Source organism: Vidua macroura, chromosome 2, assembly GCF_024509145.1.
Source record: "Vidua macroura isolate BioBank_ID:100142 chromosome 2, ASM2450914v1, whole genome shotgun sequence".
Taxonomy (NCBI): Eukaryota; Metazoa; Chordata; class Aves; order Passeriformes; family Viduidae; genus Vidua; species Vidua macroura.
This window is the reverse complement of record NC_071572.1, coordinates 38,197,364-38,217,526: the sequence shown is the minus strand read 5'-3', so window position 1 is coordinate 38,217,526 and position 20,163 is coordinate 38,197,364. Positions and strand designations below refer to the sequence as shown.

Below are 20,163 nucleotides of genomic sequence, written 5' to 3'. Positions count from 1 at the left end.
GTCACATGAAAATTGAAGTATTAAAGGAAATTAACCCAAACTTTATGGTACCAAAAATTCTTGAAAGATTCCACTAAGTTTATTTAATGCTCTGAAGCAGACCTTCAAATACCATGAATGCATGATGAAACTTTTTTCTAAGGATTTAAATTAGAAAAATGTATTTTTAAGTGATTAATTTCTACATTAAAAAAGGTTAAACTGAAAGCACACCTAAGAAAGCAATACCATGGAAAAGATTTTGCAACAGTATGTAAAGAGAAAGGGAAAAACAAAGGAAAAGCTATATTACAGACTAATATGACTTCTATTGATGCTATAGATAGCATTTAAGTTTACATAATAAACCTGTACTGTGCAGGTAAAATTCACAAATTACCTTTCCAATCTCAACAGGAAAAAGTAAGGTATATATTTATTCATATATTTTCACATAATTTACCTCCAGTAACATTTGTTTCCATGATCTTTTTATTCATAAGTTGTTCTTATTTCAAAGCAATCTCTGCAGCAATTTCTATTTTGTATATATGAGGTTTAAGGTGCACTAGTCTGCTTCCTACCTTCTCCTGGTAATTGTCTTGAAAAGCCTCTCAGATTTGGATGTTAGAAAAATGCATTCTCATTACCATCTTACATTTCCAAGTTAACTGGAAAATTTTTATTACAGTATTTTTATTTTTTATTAAGGTTTTTTTACTAAGGTAGCCAGCATCAGACTACCGGCTAGATGGTATGGTATATCCTGAAGGCATTCTCAGAAAAAGAGAAAGTTTTTCTTTTCCCTGACCACTGTTTTAACAGTGTTCCTTTGAACAGCAATGAAAATGATTATACATAATGAAAAATACTTTTGGTTAAGTTTTCCAACTTCATGTGTATATATATCTATAATTCTATTACAGAAGACTGCATTTATCTTTGGATCGTATGGCTCAAAAGTTCAGCCACTTTTCATGTACACTCCATTTCCTTTCAAAAAAAGCAGTAGTCTTAAGGAACAAAAGTAGAAAATTGGATGCTATGTTACACATGTACTTTTCTTGGAAAATTTTTGTAGCTGGATTTTGCATAATTCTCACTGATTTTAACCCCCTCAGGAATATTGTTTGCAGCCTAAAACTCCATTGCACAAAGTATTTTAACTGCAGGAATACTGCAGAATGGATTTTCTCCACAATACAGGGCTGTTTATTATGCTTTAATATTGACTTAAAAAAACAAAACAAAACAAAACAAAAAAACCTTAAGGGCTATTTATGATTTCATTACCTTTTTAGAAATTTGTTAAGCAAGCTAGGGATCAAAAGAAAAAAAAAAAGAAAACACTCATATAGGAGTCCTATACTCCTCTTTGCTCCTCAATACTCCTATGCTTTTTATGGCAAAAAGCATTAGTTGGCTTTGAATATCTTAATACTACTTTGACTACCAGGCCATTTTTAGGCCAATTTTAGTGTCTTCTAGATCACTAGAAGACACTAGTTTTCAACGTAAAATTAGTAAAACATCTGAAGCTGTTCTTTGAAGTAAAAGGAGTGACATACTCAAAATACCTTCATATTCCCTGACATACAGCATTTGAAAATTCAGAAAGGGGAAAAAATACCCAAATGATTATACGAGGATTCAAATAAGTAATGTTGAGATGCATTCTTGAAGCCCAAAGTAAAATGCATATAATACACTATGTACATGGTGAACTACACTTAAGAAAAGCATTCAAGGAGATATAATAAGCTCTCTAGGGCCAGAAGCTCTGACAAGAGAGGACAGGTCTCTTGCAATGTCACACTAACACCTAGCTATAGATGTTACTTAATTTGTTCAGTATCTTAGAATAAATAGTAGTTTAATTCTAAGATAATATTTTTGTTGTATTAGCTTTATTGAACAGAATAGATATAAAGCCATTTCAATATAAAGATGAGGAAATAAAAGCATCCTTTAAGTTTCAACCTTAAATCTTTCATTATTACATTACTTTTAAGATGAAAGAGAAACTACTAAGTATATCTCTCAAAAAGAAAGAGCCCTGTTCAATTTTGTTGAACTAACACCTCTCAAATAGAAAAACTTTGCAAGTTATGTCACTGAATTAAGTACAGAGGTCTGAATAAAAATATAGCTATTTTTCTAAGCATTATTTATGTTTCAAATTAACTTTGATGCTATCAAGGAGTAGGTGTCAAGTCTAAAGAACCTTGAAGAGAATATGGCACAGAATGCTTTTCATCTCATCACATTTCACTTAATTGCTACCCATGAAATATGGATTTTATATTTTAAATTATGTGATTTTGAATTCATTATGTATTATTCAATGTGTATGCTAAATCTGACATCTGAAATGGTAAGTTATGTTTGATCTGTTTAATATTGCTTTTTTTTACTATTCTCCACTACAGAAGTTGCACCTAGCAGACTAGAAGAGAATCCTATTTAGGGAAACTTTTCCAAGATTCAGTAGAAAATATCAAAACCAGTACCTGGTCCTGCTTTGTCTTCATCTACAGCATAGCTAGGACATATCCATGGTCAAGACCAAATGAGTAAGATCAGATTGAAAGTTTAGTTTTATCTGCATAGTGATAAGGTGGATCAATATAAAATTCCTCTGGAAGAAATTACAATTTAGTCCCTGAGTTCAGGTAATCCAGATAGCTAACAAAATAGGCTTGAGGGGAGAAATAGTTACCAGAACTAGAAAATAAAAAAGAGAAGGCAAAAAGCTCATTTTTAGACAGCTACTTTGAATATGAGGTTTTAGCCCTCAGCAAACAAGCTGTATGAAAAAGATGTTTTCTCACTGTTCTGCTACTGTTCACCATTTTGTTAAAATGATAAAAAGATAGGACTTTTACTGAATCTACTGAAGATACATCTCTGGAGACAGCATGTGAATGAACAATGCAATTTTGCCATGGTTTAGTGGCAGAAATCAGGGTATTCCACACTGCAGACTACATCAGGCTTGCTGCAGAAATAATTTCATAGTTTTGTTAAATTCATTCCACCATAAAGTTACCTCAAATCATTTGAATCTGCCAATAATTTCTGTAGACATTTCTTACGTGATAGAAGGCTTTGTGACTACATTCAAACCACATGCTATAATGCTATGTTGAATTTATTATGACTTTCAAAATCAGGAAAACAATGGGAAATTCAGATACCTGCTTCCTAATCCAATCAGAGCCTAGATGGAAACACTCTAGAGAAAGATCTAGAAGCTCTGTGCCAACTAGCTCCTACTGTTACATATTCACATATCTCAAATCTCTGCTTCATAATTGACATTTAATATATACTTCCATTACCATGGTCAATTAAACTCTTTTCAATTAAACAACTTCTGAAATTTTATTATTTTTTAAAAGGAAGACAAGAAAGCTTATGGCATTCTTGCACAGCACACATGGGAGTAACAAAGCTACATTCATTTCCACATGTCAAATTTTTTGGGGTCACTAGGCGGAATTTGTCAACAAAAGAAGTTTCTGTCACTATGACAGTATGGGCATTTGTCAGCACTGCTAAGTCTCTAGTTTCACTCATGGAAGCAAAAAGTTCTCCCCTCACTGAGGATACCCAAAAGCAGGAAAACTGTTGAAGTGTGTGAGAAATCCGTGGCATATTCCTTTATTAGTGCAATATAAGATTAGAATTTTAATAACCTGTCCTACAAAAGCCTGCCTTCCTATCAATATTTCAACACTGATGTTTAGAATGGAATGTGACAAAGAAAAAGGTGTTAATGAAAATAGTTGCTTATTTTTTTGTTACTTGTTTTACCTAGTCATACTATAGAATAAATAAATGAATCTTTTTATTTGATTGTCTTTTTACAGTTGAAAGTAGATATTTACTTCTGAATAAAAGAACAGTATGCCCCCTTCACAAGGACTTATCCAGCAGAGCTGGCTTTCCAAGTCTCTCCAACCACAGATTGATATCAAGTTGACATTAACAAAAAGATACTACTAACAGTCTTAAGCATAGCTAGAGAACACCCTACTGTCTACCAGTGACAGGAACTGAGCTGGAAACCTTTAGAAAAAGCATTAGGCCATGAAATGCCAAATAAAATTCCTTCTTCCATTCAGAGACAAAGGAAAAGCAGTTTAGCACTACTTTAACAAATAGGACTTGACAAAAAAAGAGACATTTCTTGTTTTGACAAAGTGAAGAAAATGAATAAGAGGTGGTTGTTTCAACTTCTTAGAAGAAAAAATTACATATGAACAAACCTATTTACAGAACTTCTGAAGTCCATCTCTTTCACAAAAATATGACTTAGTCTAATTATAAATATATTAACTAATATTCCTCTTTATGCATATAAAAAATAAGAGCCTTTTTAAATGAACTTGCATTTATGAAGTTCTCTTTTTTTGATTATCTAGAACTTTTACTAAAAATTATGGGAAGATTTCTGCATCCTCTCCATTCCTAAAAATCTTGAAAATTTGGTTGAGTATTTGTTTCTGTTTTCTGCATTTTTGGATTATGTACTTAATTAACAAAATAATTTTCTAGATTAATTTAGAGCATCTCTTTCAAAGTAATTTTAATTTTTATTTAATACCTTGAATGCCTAGAGTGTTACAATTCCTTTACATCAGCAATATCTATGTTAACATCTATGTTAATATTTTTTTACTTTTCAGTTAAACAACTAATCATCATTTTCTTTATATTTCTATGAGAAATGTTTGATCAAATCTTGTTCAAATCTTTTAATGAAGCTTCTACCACTATAGGCTCACACAAAAATAAGTCTATGGAAGTCATGAGGATAACAAGGTTATAGGGCAATTTTTAAGACCAGGATTGTGGAACTCCATGCTATATTTCTGAGTTTGATGCATCTTCAGACAAATAAAACTGAGCATGCCTTATCACAAGTAATAAAATCTTTGATCTGCCAGAATAAAATATCATTTAGTGTGAATGTTGCATCTTGTCTGTCTCTAACATGGCCCATGTCACTGCACTTCCTATTTGGGTAATGAACAATTTCAAGTGAGGCTATGTTTACCATGGCTAGTTTCTGACAATATTCACTAGTGAGACTGTTTTCATACAGTGAGACTGTTTTCACATAATTTGCAGAGTTTGAAGCAAACCTGATATAATCTACCTGTAGATCACCTAATCCTAATCCTTTCCCCTGTCTCCCTCTTTCTCAATGTCATACTTGCACATCCAAAGCTGTGAGTTGGACAAAGTAGTTCAGATACTACCTCACTATTCCTCATATTCCTCATATTCCAGGAGGAGTCACCTCCACATGATAAATCCTTGAAAATAAAAAATCAGTTCACCTATCTTCTACTCTAATTGTGTCAATTGAAGAAAAGTGACTTTGACAGTTCTGAGCACCAGGCGGGTATCTGCTGATACTTGTCAAAGATGACAGTGAAATTTCTCTAAGTATTAAGGGAAATACCAATTTTATCTTTCATTCTGTTTTCAAATGCTATTCTTCAGCCACCTTCAATAGTCAGATGAATGCTAAATGGGTGATAGAATTGGCTCAGCTGATGCTTCCTGAAGTTGTCACTTCCAATGCCTGAAAGGCTGATTCCTTCATCTCCTTTGCTGCTTGTGCCAATAGATACTTGAAAATGAAGAGACAAGGGCACACTCCTGATCTTCAAATGTCATGAAGAAAATAGTCAACTCAGTCCTCTTCATGAACAACTAAATGTTGAAACAGAATATTAAATGCTGCATCTTCCTAAGTTACCCTAACCCTTAAGAGAAGCTCTCCAGAGAAAAAAGGGCTGGGGGGGGGGGGGGGGGGGAGAGGAAGAGGAAAATACAAGGTTGAAAGCAGGTTGAAATTAAAAATGCAGTTCTACTAGCAGCATTTGTTAGTATATCATAGATATCAGCATTTGTTAGTAATCATACTGAATAAATTGAAGGAATTCTCCCTGATATATTCTGTTTAAGAAGCTGAAAGAGAATGATGCTTACACTTATACAAATTCTTCCAATACCTACTGAAGTATAGACAAATAGCTTCAGACCCCATTGGAACAAATGGAAAAATTTCTACCAAATTTAAAAGTTATTCTATGCCATTGGTTCTCTATTAATTATACTTTACTCTTTTGTTTGACTAGACTATTCTCTCATTATCACGCCAACATGTATTTTGTACTTCCCTTGGCAGGGAATATCAAACCCATCCTAGGGTAAAGAAAAAAATACCAACAAGAATTTTGGAATGCCACTAATCCCAGGCAGGCAGGTCTACTTTTTATTTAAAATTTTATAAAAATAAAACTTTTTTTTTTTTTTAATAAACCTATACTCATCCAGTAATACATAACACTGGGGAGACAAATAGTAGCAATACTTGGCAAATAGATTAAAAAAAAAATCTTATACTTCTACCTTTTCCTAACGTCATCTAAGCTGCTTTTAAGAGTAGATCTTTTCATAATATTATTCTCTTTCATGATTATGTGGGCTGTGCTAAGTTTTGGCCTGTAGCCTGAACAGCAATGTGAAAGGGTATAACTGCTTAGGGGACATTAGTCACAACACAGAAGTCAGATGCTGGCCAAGAGGGACATGAAAAAGAGAACATATTATGCTTTTGAAATGTTGGCTATATTTTGTTTTGCGCCTGTGGTATAAAATCCTTTCTCCATCTTTTTAAAATTCACCAGCTGTTAGGCAATTCTGCAATAAGTAAACAATTCCATGGTGAATTAGGCAATCACATTTCTTTTGTGGAAAACTTTGGGTCTTTAGCTCTGTACATCTGTGGAGTCACAAAGTACTGGTATTTAATTTTCATGTTGAAACATTGTTTTCAGTTTTGCAGACACAATCACACTAAAGATTAAGTAATACCATGTAAATGTCTGGTAATGCTAAAAAATCTTATCAGTCTATTAATAAGCCAAAGCTTTCCACAACATGATATGCTATTGGAAAAAGAAAGCTATGGGTGCACAGAAGGAATTAAGCCTTCAGGTTTTTGTTTCACTTACTCAAAGTACAAGGTTTTCCTACAAATCCTGTCTATTAAGTCCAGGTATTCATGATTTTCCAGGTAGTGGCAACATATAACTTTTTATTACAAAAGGTTTAGTGACAAATATATCAGGAGAACAGAATGTAGAGATGAGTCACATCTGAATTCAAACACAATGGGGTGACTTTTCTACTCACCCCTACTCCAGCATTTTTTTCTGTAGTAAAATTCAGGTTTTACTGCTGATTTTTCTACAGATTTACGATTCCTTGTGAGACATCCTTGGGGAGAGAAAATATGTCCCCAAGGCTGTATTTGTAGTCTGCTAAAAAAAAAGAATCCTTGTCAAATCAACAGAAATCAGTCAAGAGAGATTTTCATCTGACAGTGGATAGAAAATGCTGAATAAACACTGCACAACAAACTCACCAGTTTAACCCTTCCAAGAGGGATTTCTGAAAATGCTCTGTTATGTCAGCCCTGATACCTATGAGATCAGCAACTGTAATTAGCATCAGAACTAGGCCAACAATTGGTACTCTGAAAAATATCAGATCCCTTCAATATTTAGGCAGTATTATAGAAATTTAAAATTGGAATTTTGAAATACACTAAGCTGTGGGCAGAAAAGGTCCCACCATTGCTAGGAGTTATTCTGATGCCGTGCCACAAGTAGTGCCTGGTCAACAAGAAGACAAATGAACCTCAAACTTTCCTTTGGGATGTCTGTTTCCACCTAAAACTGCCTCTCACTGAATGGTGTCAGAAACGAGGGAAAGAGGAGAAGGCAGGAAAGAGTCACACCCTAGTCAACTCCTGGCCCTGTATGGGAATGAAGATCTATGATATTTGTCTAAATGAGCATAATGACCATATAAGATCATGCACTATCCACGGGAATACACCAAGGAACTATGGTAGAGAAGGTTGCCAGCAGGTAAAGAGGAGGACTGAGGAATTTGACAAACCAGGAGGGAAATCTAGACTTGATGTTTAGCTAACTATGTACAAGTTGCTTTCCTAGTCAGTTTTGTACAGACACATAAATATCAGCGTTAACATGCTTATTTACACTGTAAATGAACTGTAATCAACAGTTAGTTACAAATTTACCAAAAGAGAAACAAATGTGGTTCTGAGTTCTCCTTTCTGAGGTTTAGCTCCCTGGGAAGGTTTCAGGGGTAATCCCAGCCTTTCTGTTGACATATTCATCCAGAGACTTTCACAGGTCTGAAAAGCTGCACACAAGATTCCTGGTCACAGAAAATCCCATGTGGAAAGGTGGTGGAAGCAACCCTGTCCTCTGCAGCATGTAGACATAAGAGAGGGGACTATGAACACCCTGGGGCAGGTCCCAGATTAACAAGCTCTGCCAACATGTGAGAGGCCAAGGTAAGGGGTCATTAGCCAGGACATGCAGAATCAGCATTTCTGCAGGCCTACCCAGATGGTCAAACTTGCATGCAGGATCCAGCCCATGGCTAAAGCTGCCTTAGAAGCAGAAATATCCCAAATTTTTTCACAGGGACACATGGCATATGGGAAGATTACAAGGGATATAAATTTATCACTGACCATCATTCACTAAGCTTAGCTACACATTTGACTATTCAAATGAAAAAATTAATGTGCTACAACAATAAAATAAATGTGTATTATGGCAATGTGAAACAAGACCCTTAAAAATCAAGAATAATAGGATACCTGCTAAAAAAATGTAATGGATATTGTGTATAAATCAGTCATCAAATGCATCTATGGCTTTTGTCAACATCTGATATTTACAGAACTCTATCTTTTATACAAAGCCCTGTTGTATAGAGTTGCACACTACAATAACATTTGATATATGTAGCCCTTCTTTTGAAGTCTAATCATAAGGACTACATCTGATACAGAATTATGCTGTAAAAATATTATGATAATATAATACATACACTTGAGCCACACCATCCCATTATAGGATATGAGGGGTACCTTAGAAAGTTCCCTGAAATTATAGGATGCCTGCATAATTTTCTTTAATTACCTAGGTAAATACCATTCTTATCTTTTGTCTTGATATTATTCATTTAAAATGAATATTCTTATAAAGGTATTTAAAATTTTTAGAGAAATTTAAAAAAGACAAAATATGAATTCCACTATTCCATTTCTGCAAGGGAATGAGGATTTTTTCTCACATAATGAAGGCAAATTTTTGCTTCAGCATCTGACTGAAGCAATTCTTCAGACAAATAGAAATATTTTACAATAGACAAAATATCTAAAAGCTCTCAGTTAACTTTTGTTCATCTATCTTTCTGTCTACACACATACCTGTTGGAAATAGCCCCGAATAACAGAAGATGCATTAACTATGCAGTTACAGAAGTGATAGCGCATGTGTCTAAGTGTTCTACTCCATAGAAAGCTGAGGCTTTTTCTTACCTATACCTCTTCATGATGCAATAGGAAGTCTTCTCTACCCTGTAAGAACCCCACTTATTATGAAATAGATTTCAATTTACCATAAAATCTTCCAAAAATTGTCTTTAGTATTTTCAATATTCATTAACCATTAATGGAAAGAAGTAGTAGGAGTTCGTTTTGGAAATATGTTTTTGATAATTTTCTAAAATTTGAGATTCCAAGTCCTTGGTGGCCTCCTTCCTTACTTGGATGCAATGAATGAGTAAGATTAAACAGTAATGAATGGAAAATTAGAAATTTCGAACATGATCCTTTTTACTTGGGAAGTGACAATTAGAAGGGAAGTAAGTGAACAGAAGGCAAGAGTGGTACACAATAGAAAGTGAGATGCATTCAACATTTAGGATTATTGACAACCCCAAATTTCTAGGAGCAACAAAGCAGAGAATAAATAAACATCCAGAATAGTGAGTTGTATTTATGCAACAAAACAAACATTGGCCAAAAATGCAGGGATGTTACCATGAGAGACAGAATTGCCAGAAGCAGAAATTTGACAAACTTGATTAAGCTGCTGGTCCATCAAACCTGGCTCAGCCTTCATCTGTGACCATTGCACAACAGCTCAGAGACAAACCTCCTTCAGAGGAACTGCTCTATATGATGCTGTACACTGGGGAAAGCATTCCTCTCGGTCCCTGTGGCAGTCATCCTACTTCCTGAAGCATGAGATTAGATTACCCTCATTTTAGCATACCTACCTACAGTTACTATTCCTTGTCATACAATTATTGAAAAATATCCAGCTACAGCTGCAGACTCTGTGATCGTCCATACTTTGCCAAGTTTGGAGGTGCAACTTTTATTCTTGGGGCATTTGTATACATTCCAGGGAGAGAGAACACGTGTAGTAGGAGATTTTTTGCACAAGGATATGAGAAATATACATGAGATAGGAAAATTAATAATTTAAGCAATTAAACTGTTTCTTACAGATAAAAATTCAACTAGATCCTGGATACTGTAGACGTTAATGACACACATATTTGGTTTAAGCATCAAGAAGCAGTGTTGCATGTTTTGAGTCAAATTCTGTTATAACCCCCAGCACAGCATTTAAATTCCAGGAGGAAACTATGGCCATAAAGTAAGAAGCCACACTAAAATACTGTATCCTTATATATTCAAAGCAGCATTTTTCATTAAACAATATGGTTTATGAACAGTAGTTCAAATAGTAGCCATTTGTGGGTGTGAAAAACTCAGAAAGGTAGTAATCAACATAAGCACGAGACTTGAACAATAGTGATATCATCCTAAACATTTCTACAATGATGATATCATTATAAGGTTTTCTGCAATACTGTTCTGCTCCACTGTGCTATTTATCCACTTTCTTATATTCCTTCTTATCACAGTCTCCTCATGTCAGTCTCATTCCATTCATCTCTTCCCTTCTCACTTCTCTCCTGCCCTTATCAAACTCTCATGTATCTCTGCATGCCTCCTTTTTCTACCTTATCTTGTGTGTGAAAGCATTGGCTTCAGCACATTCAATCAAAAATGTGAAAACCTAACCGACTGAAAAAAGTCATGGACTTAGTATGTATTTCCTTTTCTACTACGTGCTGTAGCGGGGACATTTGGCACTTTTTTGTACAATATAGCAGGGCTATGTTATCAGTTGTTCCTTAAGTGCTACCATAGAATAAATAAATTCATTAGCAATTTTCTGTATTTATTTTTGGAAGGCAACCTGAGAGACAAATTATATACCTCCAAAAACAGATATAAATAAGCATAAATCATGCAGATATTTTCCTCCTCCCTGTCAGTGTTTTTCAACTGCTGGAACATGCTGAACTTGTTCACCTTTTGAGAGATGCAGCCCACTTTACAGAGGAACACAGCCTTGAAACAAGCTGTATCCTGCTCAAAAAAATCTTTTTCAATATGAAGCAAATATAGGTCACTTTCTCACTGATTCCAGTTCAATAAAAAATAACTGGAAGTGCAAAAATGGTATACATATGTAAGGAAGCACTTTAGTGGTAAGCCCTTGAAACAAGTGATTTTGCATAAGGTCTGTGCCTTTATACTCTTAAAAATATCACACAATCAGTTTTTAAAAGTCCTTACCAGGAGCTGTGATTTTCAAATCATTAAAAATACCCATTTTCCTCTCTCCAAAGTGAGCCAGAATACTTCCAAGACACAGATAATGACAAGTGAAATAAGGTCCTATCCTTTTCTTAGTAAAGCCTGTGCTGGAAGATAAATGTGTGGGAGCAGGTTGAGACCCTAAAGCATAAGTCTGACATAAGAAAGAAAATAATGTTTTCTGTTGATCACAATATTATGAGACACTCCACTCTGATGTGCTTACATTTACGAAACTACAGATACCACAAGAGCAGTGAGATTTACCCTTTTCTGATATTTAGCATACTTTTGACCACTAGAAATAAAAGTCTTCATCTTTTAAATCACAGAGCAAGTTCTATTTGTTACTTTTTCTCTAAACAGATAGATTCCTGACTATTTCTACAATATTTTGCAAGGTGGAGAATGATCTTTGCCAAAACATAGGTCAACTACTGTTGTAACAATGTTGTCCTGATGTCAACTAACCCTTTTTTGATTATTCTTGTAAAAAATTTTAAATTTTAAAACATCACATTTCCTCTTCAGTTTTATCTAGTTTAAGCTCCCTTCTACTCTGTTTATTATAAGGTTTTATTCAATTTTGAGCCTTCAAAGTACTGCACATGCTAAGCTTTGCTATGCCAAAGCATAAAGTGAGGCTCTATGAAAAGCTAGACAAAATATATTTTTCATTTGACTTTGATATGAATATTAGAAATACAGACTACTTCAGTTCTCACTCTTTTCCAGGCTTCACTGAAGGTGCTCCTATGTTCTTGCTTGAGGATGAATTTTGTTCTCCTCAGAGAGGTCAATTATGTGGGCTTAAAGAAGTGGCAGAAATAACAGCATTGGGAAGCTACTGAAATGTCAGGAGAAATCCTCAAAGGCTTTTTTTTTCAGGTGAGAGTTGCCAGAGTGATAGAACAAATACACTGCTCAGCAACAGATATTGATGTTCTCTCTCTTTCATGAAGGCTGTGACACAGACTGATATCTTACTGCAACAGAAACACTGCCCCAACCAATACCCTTCTAACACCCTCAACACTGTGTACTGTGGCAGATCAAAAAAAAAAAACAAACCCCCACCTCACAAGGAGATTATTCTGTTAAGTAAGTAGTGTGACATTCCTAATTCTGAAATACTTTACAAACAGTTGGTAAAACCTCACAGAAATGCAGCCATGTCTCTCCAGTACTTTCTACATCCTTCCAGTGAGGTTCCGACTACCCCATACCCAGAAGAAGACCTCTGAAGCCACAGTGAACAATGGTGGAAGAGGGGACCAGGGAGGCTCAGTCATCTTTTAAAGCATCAGTCTTAAACCACACAGTGAATTCCTTTGACTTTGATACCGGCTGCTGGACAATAGCACAGGTGTACTCTTTCCTCTCTGGTTTAGTTCACATCTCTGGTTTCAGAAAATGGGCAGAAGAAATGGTGAAAGAGGAAACACAAAGAAGAAAACACAAGCAGGTTAAGATGTTCTAGACAAGATTTTTCCTTGTCTACATTTTGGATTTTCCTTTTTCTTTTACTCTGGATTTTCCTTTTTCTTTTACTGTACCCACCAAAGACAGGTAGTACAGTAACAAACTGCTCCTATGATGAAAAAGGTAACCAGTAGCCCTTCCAAAAACTCACAGATATATCAAATAATTCTGGAGAAAAATCCATTGATGCAAACCCAGAAGACTCTCATATCCTCATCACAGGAAAATAGGAATCATAAAATGGACTAACCTATTATAAGTTTTACCTCTGAATTTATCCTGCTAAGATAGCAGGAAATCCTAGAAACAAAACAAAACCTGCAGCCCCCTGGAAGTTGAACTAATGAACCACTTGCAAAGGGAGTTGATCAAAATTAACATCAAACCAAACTAAAGCTTCTGCCAAATACTGCACTGCCATCTTCCTGCTGCAGGCAATACCTGTTCCCCATGGAGAATCCCTGCAGCTGTGCTCCCTTTTTCAGTGCACTGAGCCAGTTTCATTCCTTTTGATTTTGACAAGACAAAATCTGGAAATGAAACCTCATCTTGCTCACCCTTTCAAAAGGAAGAAAGGAATAAGGGATAATTTTTGACTTTAACATATAAAGTCCATAACTATAATTTCAAAGATCTTGCTAGTACATGAGATGGCTCTCAGGGGAAAAATCCCGATTGTCCAACTAGCTTTCACAGTTATTTAGTCAGTCATAAATATGAAATTATTCACAGTTCATTAAGCCATCTAAAATAAATTTCAACTCACTTTTATAATTCTCATTGCTCATTGTTAAAAGAACACAGAAAAACACAACATGAAAAGACTCTTGTTCTCATATTTCATATTAGAAAATAATTAATTATGGTATTAAAATAATTACTCAAAATGTATAGAAAAAATCATGTTATGTTTTTGGTTAAAAAATTGGAAAATTTCTCTAAGGAATTTTGCAAAACCCTATCAAACTCCCAAGATTCTTCTTCTCCTTTATTTGACAAGACTTTGATAGTGTATGTTAGAGACCTTGGCTCAATCAATTCTCAAAGGACAGAATACAAATCTCAAGTGCTGCAGCAGGCAAAAGAGGTATGAAAAACTCTTGAGACTGATCTTCCTACACAATTTGCTGTCCTCTTGCTTCTGTTCCAAGGAATACTGACATAGCACTCTTCTATGAAGTTTCTGAACATTTTTCTAGTTCTAATTCTGAGAAATAGTTGAATAAATCTTAAATATGGCAGAATAAAGGAGGGGGGGAAAGAAAAAATCTCAAACTGATGTAAACAACCATTAAAAAAAGGATTTTTAAAAAGGCAAGAAATAATGTAAATTTTCATTTGACAATCTGTTTGCAAAACTAGTCTGTCACTGTACCTTTGTTTTCTTCTTAAAGAACACACAGCAGCTTCACACATAATACCTTTCCTGTCAGTGCTGTTGCTTAATTAGTCAAGGTGATGTGAACCTTATGATAAAAATAATTGAGTTGGGGCCTTCAGTCTCTGAAGAGAGGTATCAACATGTAGGGTATTCTCACAAGATACAGCTTTCTTATACTGTGACTATGAATGTGATGGGAAGAAGGGACACCCAGCTATTGTGTGGAGAAGGACTATACAGAACTTCAGTCTCAACTTAGACTAAAAATGCTGCTTAGCCTACAGGGCATGCTTACATTTTTTAAATCTTTATAAGAAAATGTAATAAATATAAATATATGTACATTTTAACTATCGTTCCCATTATGCAGCAGTTTTTTTCAGTGATGGCAGTTGGCATATGAAACTTAGAAAACTTTCTTCTCCCATTCTCTCCTAAATAGCCAAGGGAAAAATATGTGACATGTAATACAGAACTTCTGCATCTAGGTGCAACAGATACACAGATGTGAAAAAGAGTCAAAAAGTCCACCAAGACAGTACTAGAAAAGAATTGATTAAAAAAAAAATTCTACAAATTGTGATATATAATTCTGCATACACTATTTCTTTATCTTGATTCTCAGGAGAAGACAGACTTCTTTCTGATGCTTTGTCATTTTATATTCAAATGCAATAGTCTTTAAGGTGAAAGCAGGCAATTGCTGAGACAAAAATATATTACCAGTGTTGTCAATACATTAACATGAAACAAACAAACCTGTATTACAGTACTGATATTTTGAAAACAATGTCTTTAAATTTTTGATCAAATGCTATTTTTTTCCTTCTTGGCAAAAGTATAAGTTGAAAATAATTTTGTAGACATAACAAAGTCTTCTGCTGTGTTTTGTAATGCGTCAGTTTTGTAATTTAATGGGCCACTCATCTTTCATTCTCTTCACAAGGAAGAGTAAGCAGTACATTATAAAAACACTCACTTCCTTGCCTCACTTAACTTCATTTAACTTGAATCATTTCCAGAATAATACATTAAAACAGTGCCTACCACAATTTGTACATGTGTGGTCCCCCTGCAAAATTAACCATCAGGAAACAGCACATTTTCTGAAATTTGTATTTCTTTCTGCAGGACTGAGAACTCATTTCAGGAACAGTGCTGGGCAAGAATGTATTCTTCACCGTGCCAACACATTAAAGAAGCTGCTTTTCATGCCATGATCCAGAAATTACCTTCCCCCACAATGCGATGGAACTGGAAAACCAGTAATTCATTTTCTCTAATAGCTCTAAGTTTTTTCTTCAAGTTTTCTTCCTTCTGATAGCAAATATTGCATGTTTTCCTGTGATAGAATTTTTATTTTGAACAGATGTAAAAAAAAAAAAGGTAGAAAAAACTGCTGGAGTTCCCAGCAGGCATTTTATGAGGAAGGATTTTCTCTTTGTCATGACATTGGCATTCAAGATGAGTTCCATTTTTTTCTTCCTAATTAGCTTTTGCAAGACAATTGTGTGTTTGAAACAAACAGAATACTTTCCCTCAGGGCATCAGAAACTTAATCTTTCCAATTTCCTTTCAACGGACATTGAAAACAAAGCAGTGTATTGTAACTCAGTTGGGAATTAAGAATTATGTGATCCAAAAAATGGAAAAAGCACTATGTAAATAAATTTAACATAGATGTCAATAAAAATATAGTAATGAAAAATCCTTTAAGCCACCTTGTTAATATCTGACAGAACTGCCTGTTCACAATAAAGGCTGTCGGTCTTTCAAAGGAAGTTAAGACCCTAAATTTATACAAAACTGAGGAATTTTATATTCATAACATACTGAGTGATTAGCATCAAATCATTTGAAATATCATAAGCAATCTGAGGTCTTTCCAGTCACTTTATCCAGCAGTCTTCTTTGTGACTCAAAAGACTTTTTTTAAACTTTGATGATTCTACAGAGGTAATAGTCCCTCACAGAACTCTTTATTTTCCTTATATCTGATATAGAAAAATCAATAATGCTAAGCATACAGTTACAAGATTATGGTGATAAACCATAAGGCTGTTAATGAGCTTTTAGATGGAAGTTGCACTCATAAATCTTATCAATAAAAATAATGGTTGGAGCAGTTTTTGGATTCTGATCTACAAGTCTCTAAGAAAATAATTGCAAGTCCTTATTTTAAATTTTGAAGAATTGAATTGAAAATTATAATCTTTGTGGCTTATGGCACTCTACCGTGACAGCCTGCCAGGAAAAGAGGTCTGTGGTATGTGCTTTTAGGATTGCTAACATTCAGACTTTTACACGTAGTACACAGTAATTTCTACTGTGTCCCATTTATGCTACACACAAGCATGGTGTGTGCAACAGACATTACAGAACTTCTTAAAAGTGGACAGGAGTCTCATTCTTGTGTAGATTTCAGCTTCAGCTGTGCCTCCTAAACACAGTTCAGCAAGGTACTTACTGATGTGTAGAGGAAACCTTCTCCATTTAGGGCTATATACAACCCAGTCTTTACACCCTGGATAGCGACAACTCGAAGTCCCACTGGTATAAGGTTGAATAAAGCTGAGAAGAAAAAACATGACCAGATATAAATATGCTATAGGTAATACAATAGTCTAATAAACATCATTAGCAGAAAAGAAAGAAAAACAGTTCCTGTATCATTTTTTATACTTTTAAAATTGCTTCTTTGATTCTGTCAAGTAGCTCTTTATTTTCCTGAGCATTTTTATGGTATTCAACTAAAAGGTGCCCTCATTAAAGACTGATGTCAAAGGATCTGTGATTTAATTATTTTTGCATTTGTGAATGATATATTTGATACAAGCAGTAAGACACTGGTGTCATGTAATGACAGATGCTTATCATAGTTGATAAAAGCACTGAAATATGTGCTTGACTTGAAATGTGCATAAATGTTATTGAACAGAATACAGAACTTGGGGTAATAATTAGAAAATAATTAGAAAATAATTAGAAAACCACCTAATAACAAATACCCTAGAAATCCTGTATACCTCTGTAGTAATCCAAACAGCCACAACTTTGATTACTATCTGAAAAAAAGACCAGTGTGAAGAGTGGGAGTTTACCAGCCTCACCACAGAAAAACACAAGTTGTGTAAGTAGGTGGCATGAACCAGTTCTTCTAAAACTTATGCCAGCACACACCTATATTACATTTACTGACTCATGCTAGAAAATTAGATGCAAAGCACACATCAGTTTTGGAAGAAAAGATCTGGATGAGACAGAGTTTATGCTAAATGTTTTTCCACTGTGGATAAGTCATGGATTCCCAAGTCTTTGGAAGAAAACCAAAAGCACAACCTGTGTATCCAACATATGCACTGGGGACTGTTTCTACCAAGTCAGGTGTCAGGAACACAGTAACACCTACAGTGAGTTCCTCAAAATTTAAGAAGGACATCCATAGGTGTGACCAAAAAGTGTACTGGATGAGGCTATCTATAATCATAAATCCAGAGCTAAAGCCCAAATCAAGAGAAAAAAGATCATGTAATTGCAATGGATAAATACATTTCTCAAAGTGTGAAAATTCCTGTTTGGATAAAGGACAAAAATCAATCCAGTTTGTTTATGATGAATATGATCAAGTCTTTACAACTGAGAAAAAAAACCCATAAGTAGACTACTAGAAATATAGGCATGTATAAAAAAAAGATACATCTTTCCTTTGGCATTGTCATAGAGAAAAAGAATGTGTAACATCAGGTAATTTTAGGAATACACAAAGCCAATATAAAGCTAGGAATTGTAGTAGAGTTCTTCCTAGAGCGGTAGAAAGAAAAATATATTGAAAAGGGCTCCAGAAGAACTGAAAACAATTTAGCAGCTTTACAAAGAAAATAAAAGAGATAACAAAAATAAGCACAAATAAATATCATTTTAATTTCTGTCATTTCCAAAATTTTCCATTATGCTAGAATATTACAGTGCTGTTTACTAAAAAAAAATATTTGGTACAGATAAGGTTCCCTCCCTAATAAATGTAAAACAATGAAATATGGCACTCACAGAAAAGATATCCTAAGAGTATATAGGCTAAAGACTGCATGGCTTGAGGGCTTTTAGTTCAATGTAATTTAGAAGTCAAAAATTAATTATAAATTCCTCATTATCCATTCATTTCATTATCCTCAAATGAAACAATGTCAAAACCAGCAAAATCACTGTTGTGGGTTGTGGATGGGGAGTCTGTCACAGCAAAACAAAGTATCAGATGGCAATTGAGTTGGGATTTTTTCCTAGAAGAAAAGACATTGCAGGAGCAAACCATGCTAAAGGGACTGAAGAAACAATTGAAGGGACACAAGGAAGGAAAAACAAACAATACTTATATAAAGCAAAGAGGTGAACACAAAAGACAAGTCAGCCACAAGAAGTAAGTCAGCTAATGAAAAATAATTCGTAGTCATAGTGGTTTAGTCAAAAATTCTGAAATGTAGATATTATTTACCATATTAGCAATAAAACTAAAGCACCAAAGCTAGAAAAAAAATCCAACCACCATTGAACAAGAATTACAGGCCTGTAACACAGCAGTGTTTTGTGCAGCCTGTAAAGTTACTGAAGTGGCTTATAGTTGCTGGTGAATTCAGAAAGAACTGTGGAAGGCATGTAATGCATCTTTTACTGCCACCAAATTTTAATTGGAGATTTTCAGAGATCCTGTAATTAGTCTAAACCCTTAAAATTTGAGTGTGACCTGAAATGCTGCAATTCTGCACAGTCAGAATATTCAATAAGCTTCACAGAATCCTTCAGACTTGAGGGAAACTAGGGAAGCCAGTCTACATTCACCTATTGACTGACAAATGTTCAGCAATGTGTTTCATACTGGGGACAGCAAAACATGCACCAATAAGGCACAGCATGTGGTTTTAATGCACTTTGAAGCAGGCCAAAAGAAATTCGATTTCCTCCAGAACCTGACTGGGCAGTTCTCTTCACTGAGCAAGACTTTTGTGTTCAATTATGCATTTCAAACTTTCCTAGGATTCCCCTGTGCTATATCTCACTCTAGTATAAACTTGCTCTGAGAAAAGCAGAAAACCTTCTAGAGTCTGCTGGCATTCTAGTTCTGCACAGCCAAACATATGTTTTTTATCTGAGGGGGTTGCTAAAAAGAGCCATGTCCCCTGCTTCCTTCTCTCTTTAAGAAAATTATCTGAAACCAAAATCTGGGGAGTTTTTACGTGCCTAACGCCAGTTCAGTGAGTCCACAGATGAGTTGAGAGGGGGGACACCCTCCAACAGCCCAGGAAACACAGCGGTGCCTGGTGCTCAGTGTTGCCATGCTGCACACCTAAGTAGAAAGCCTGAAAATTCCAAAATAAATAGAATGTGGGAACATCAGGGAAGACAAGGGAACTGATTGGCAAAAATGGTGCAAGCAAAACCCTTTCTCCTTGTCAGTGCTAAGACTGCACACTCCCTTAGCTTTGCTTTGTATCCTATCTAAACCACAGCTATAAAGCACTCGGGTTCTCTGCCTTTTCCTAAGGCAAGAGAAGAGGCCTTTTCCTGCAAGCCTACTCCCACCACAAAAAAGATCAGAAAATGGGGGGTGGGGACAGTTAGCAGGAACAACTGGCATGAATAAAGGTTATTTGTTTAGGTTTGTTGGAGGAGACTTGCAGGAACTCCAAATCTGAATTGGATTCTAATCCTCAAAAAGTTTTAGCAAAAGTTTGAGTCC

At 35.0% G+C, this 20,163-nt stretch overlaps 1 protein-coding gene across 2 annotated transcripts in view; it reads right to left on the bottom strand.

Annotated features, from left to right (window-relative positions):
* FGF14 (fibroblast growth factor 14) overlaps positions 1–20,163 on the bottom strand; it is a 375,114-nt gene that overhangs the window by 62,561 nt on the left and 292,390 nt on the right. For both annotated transcript variants that reach the window (XM_053971364.1, XM_053971365.1), the window contains exon 3: positions 16,900–17,003. In XM_053971364.1, the coding sequence (XP_053827339.1) occupies positions 16,900–17,003 (104 nt within the window). The remainder of the gene's footprint in view (positions 1–16,899; positions 17,004–20,163) is intronic.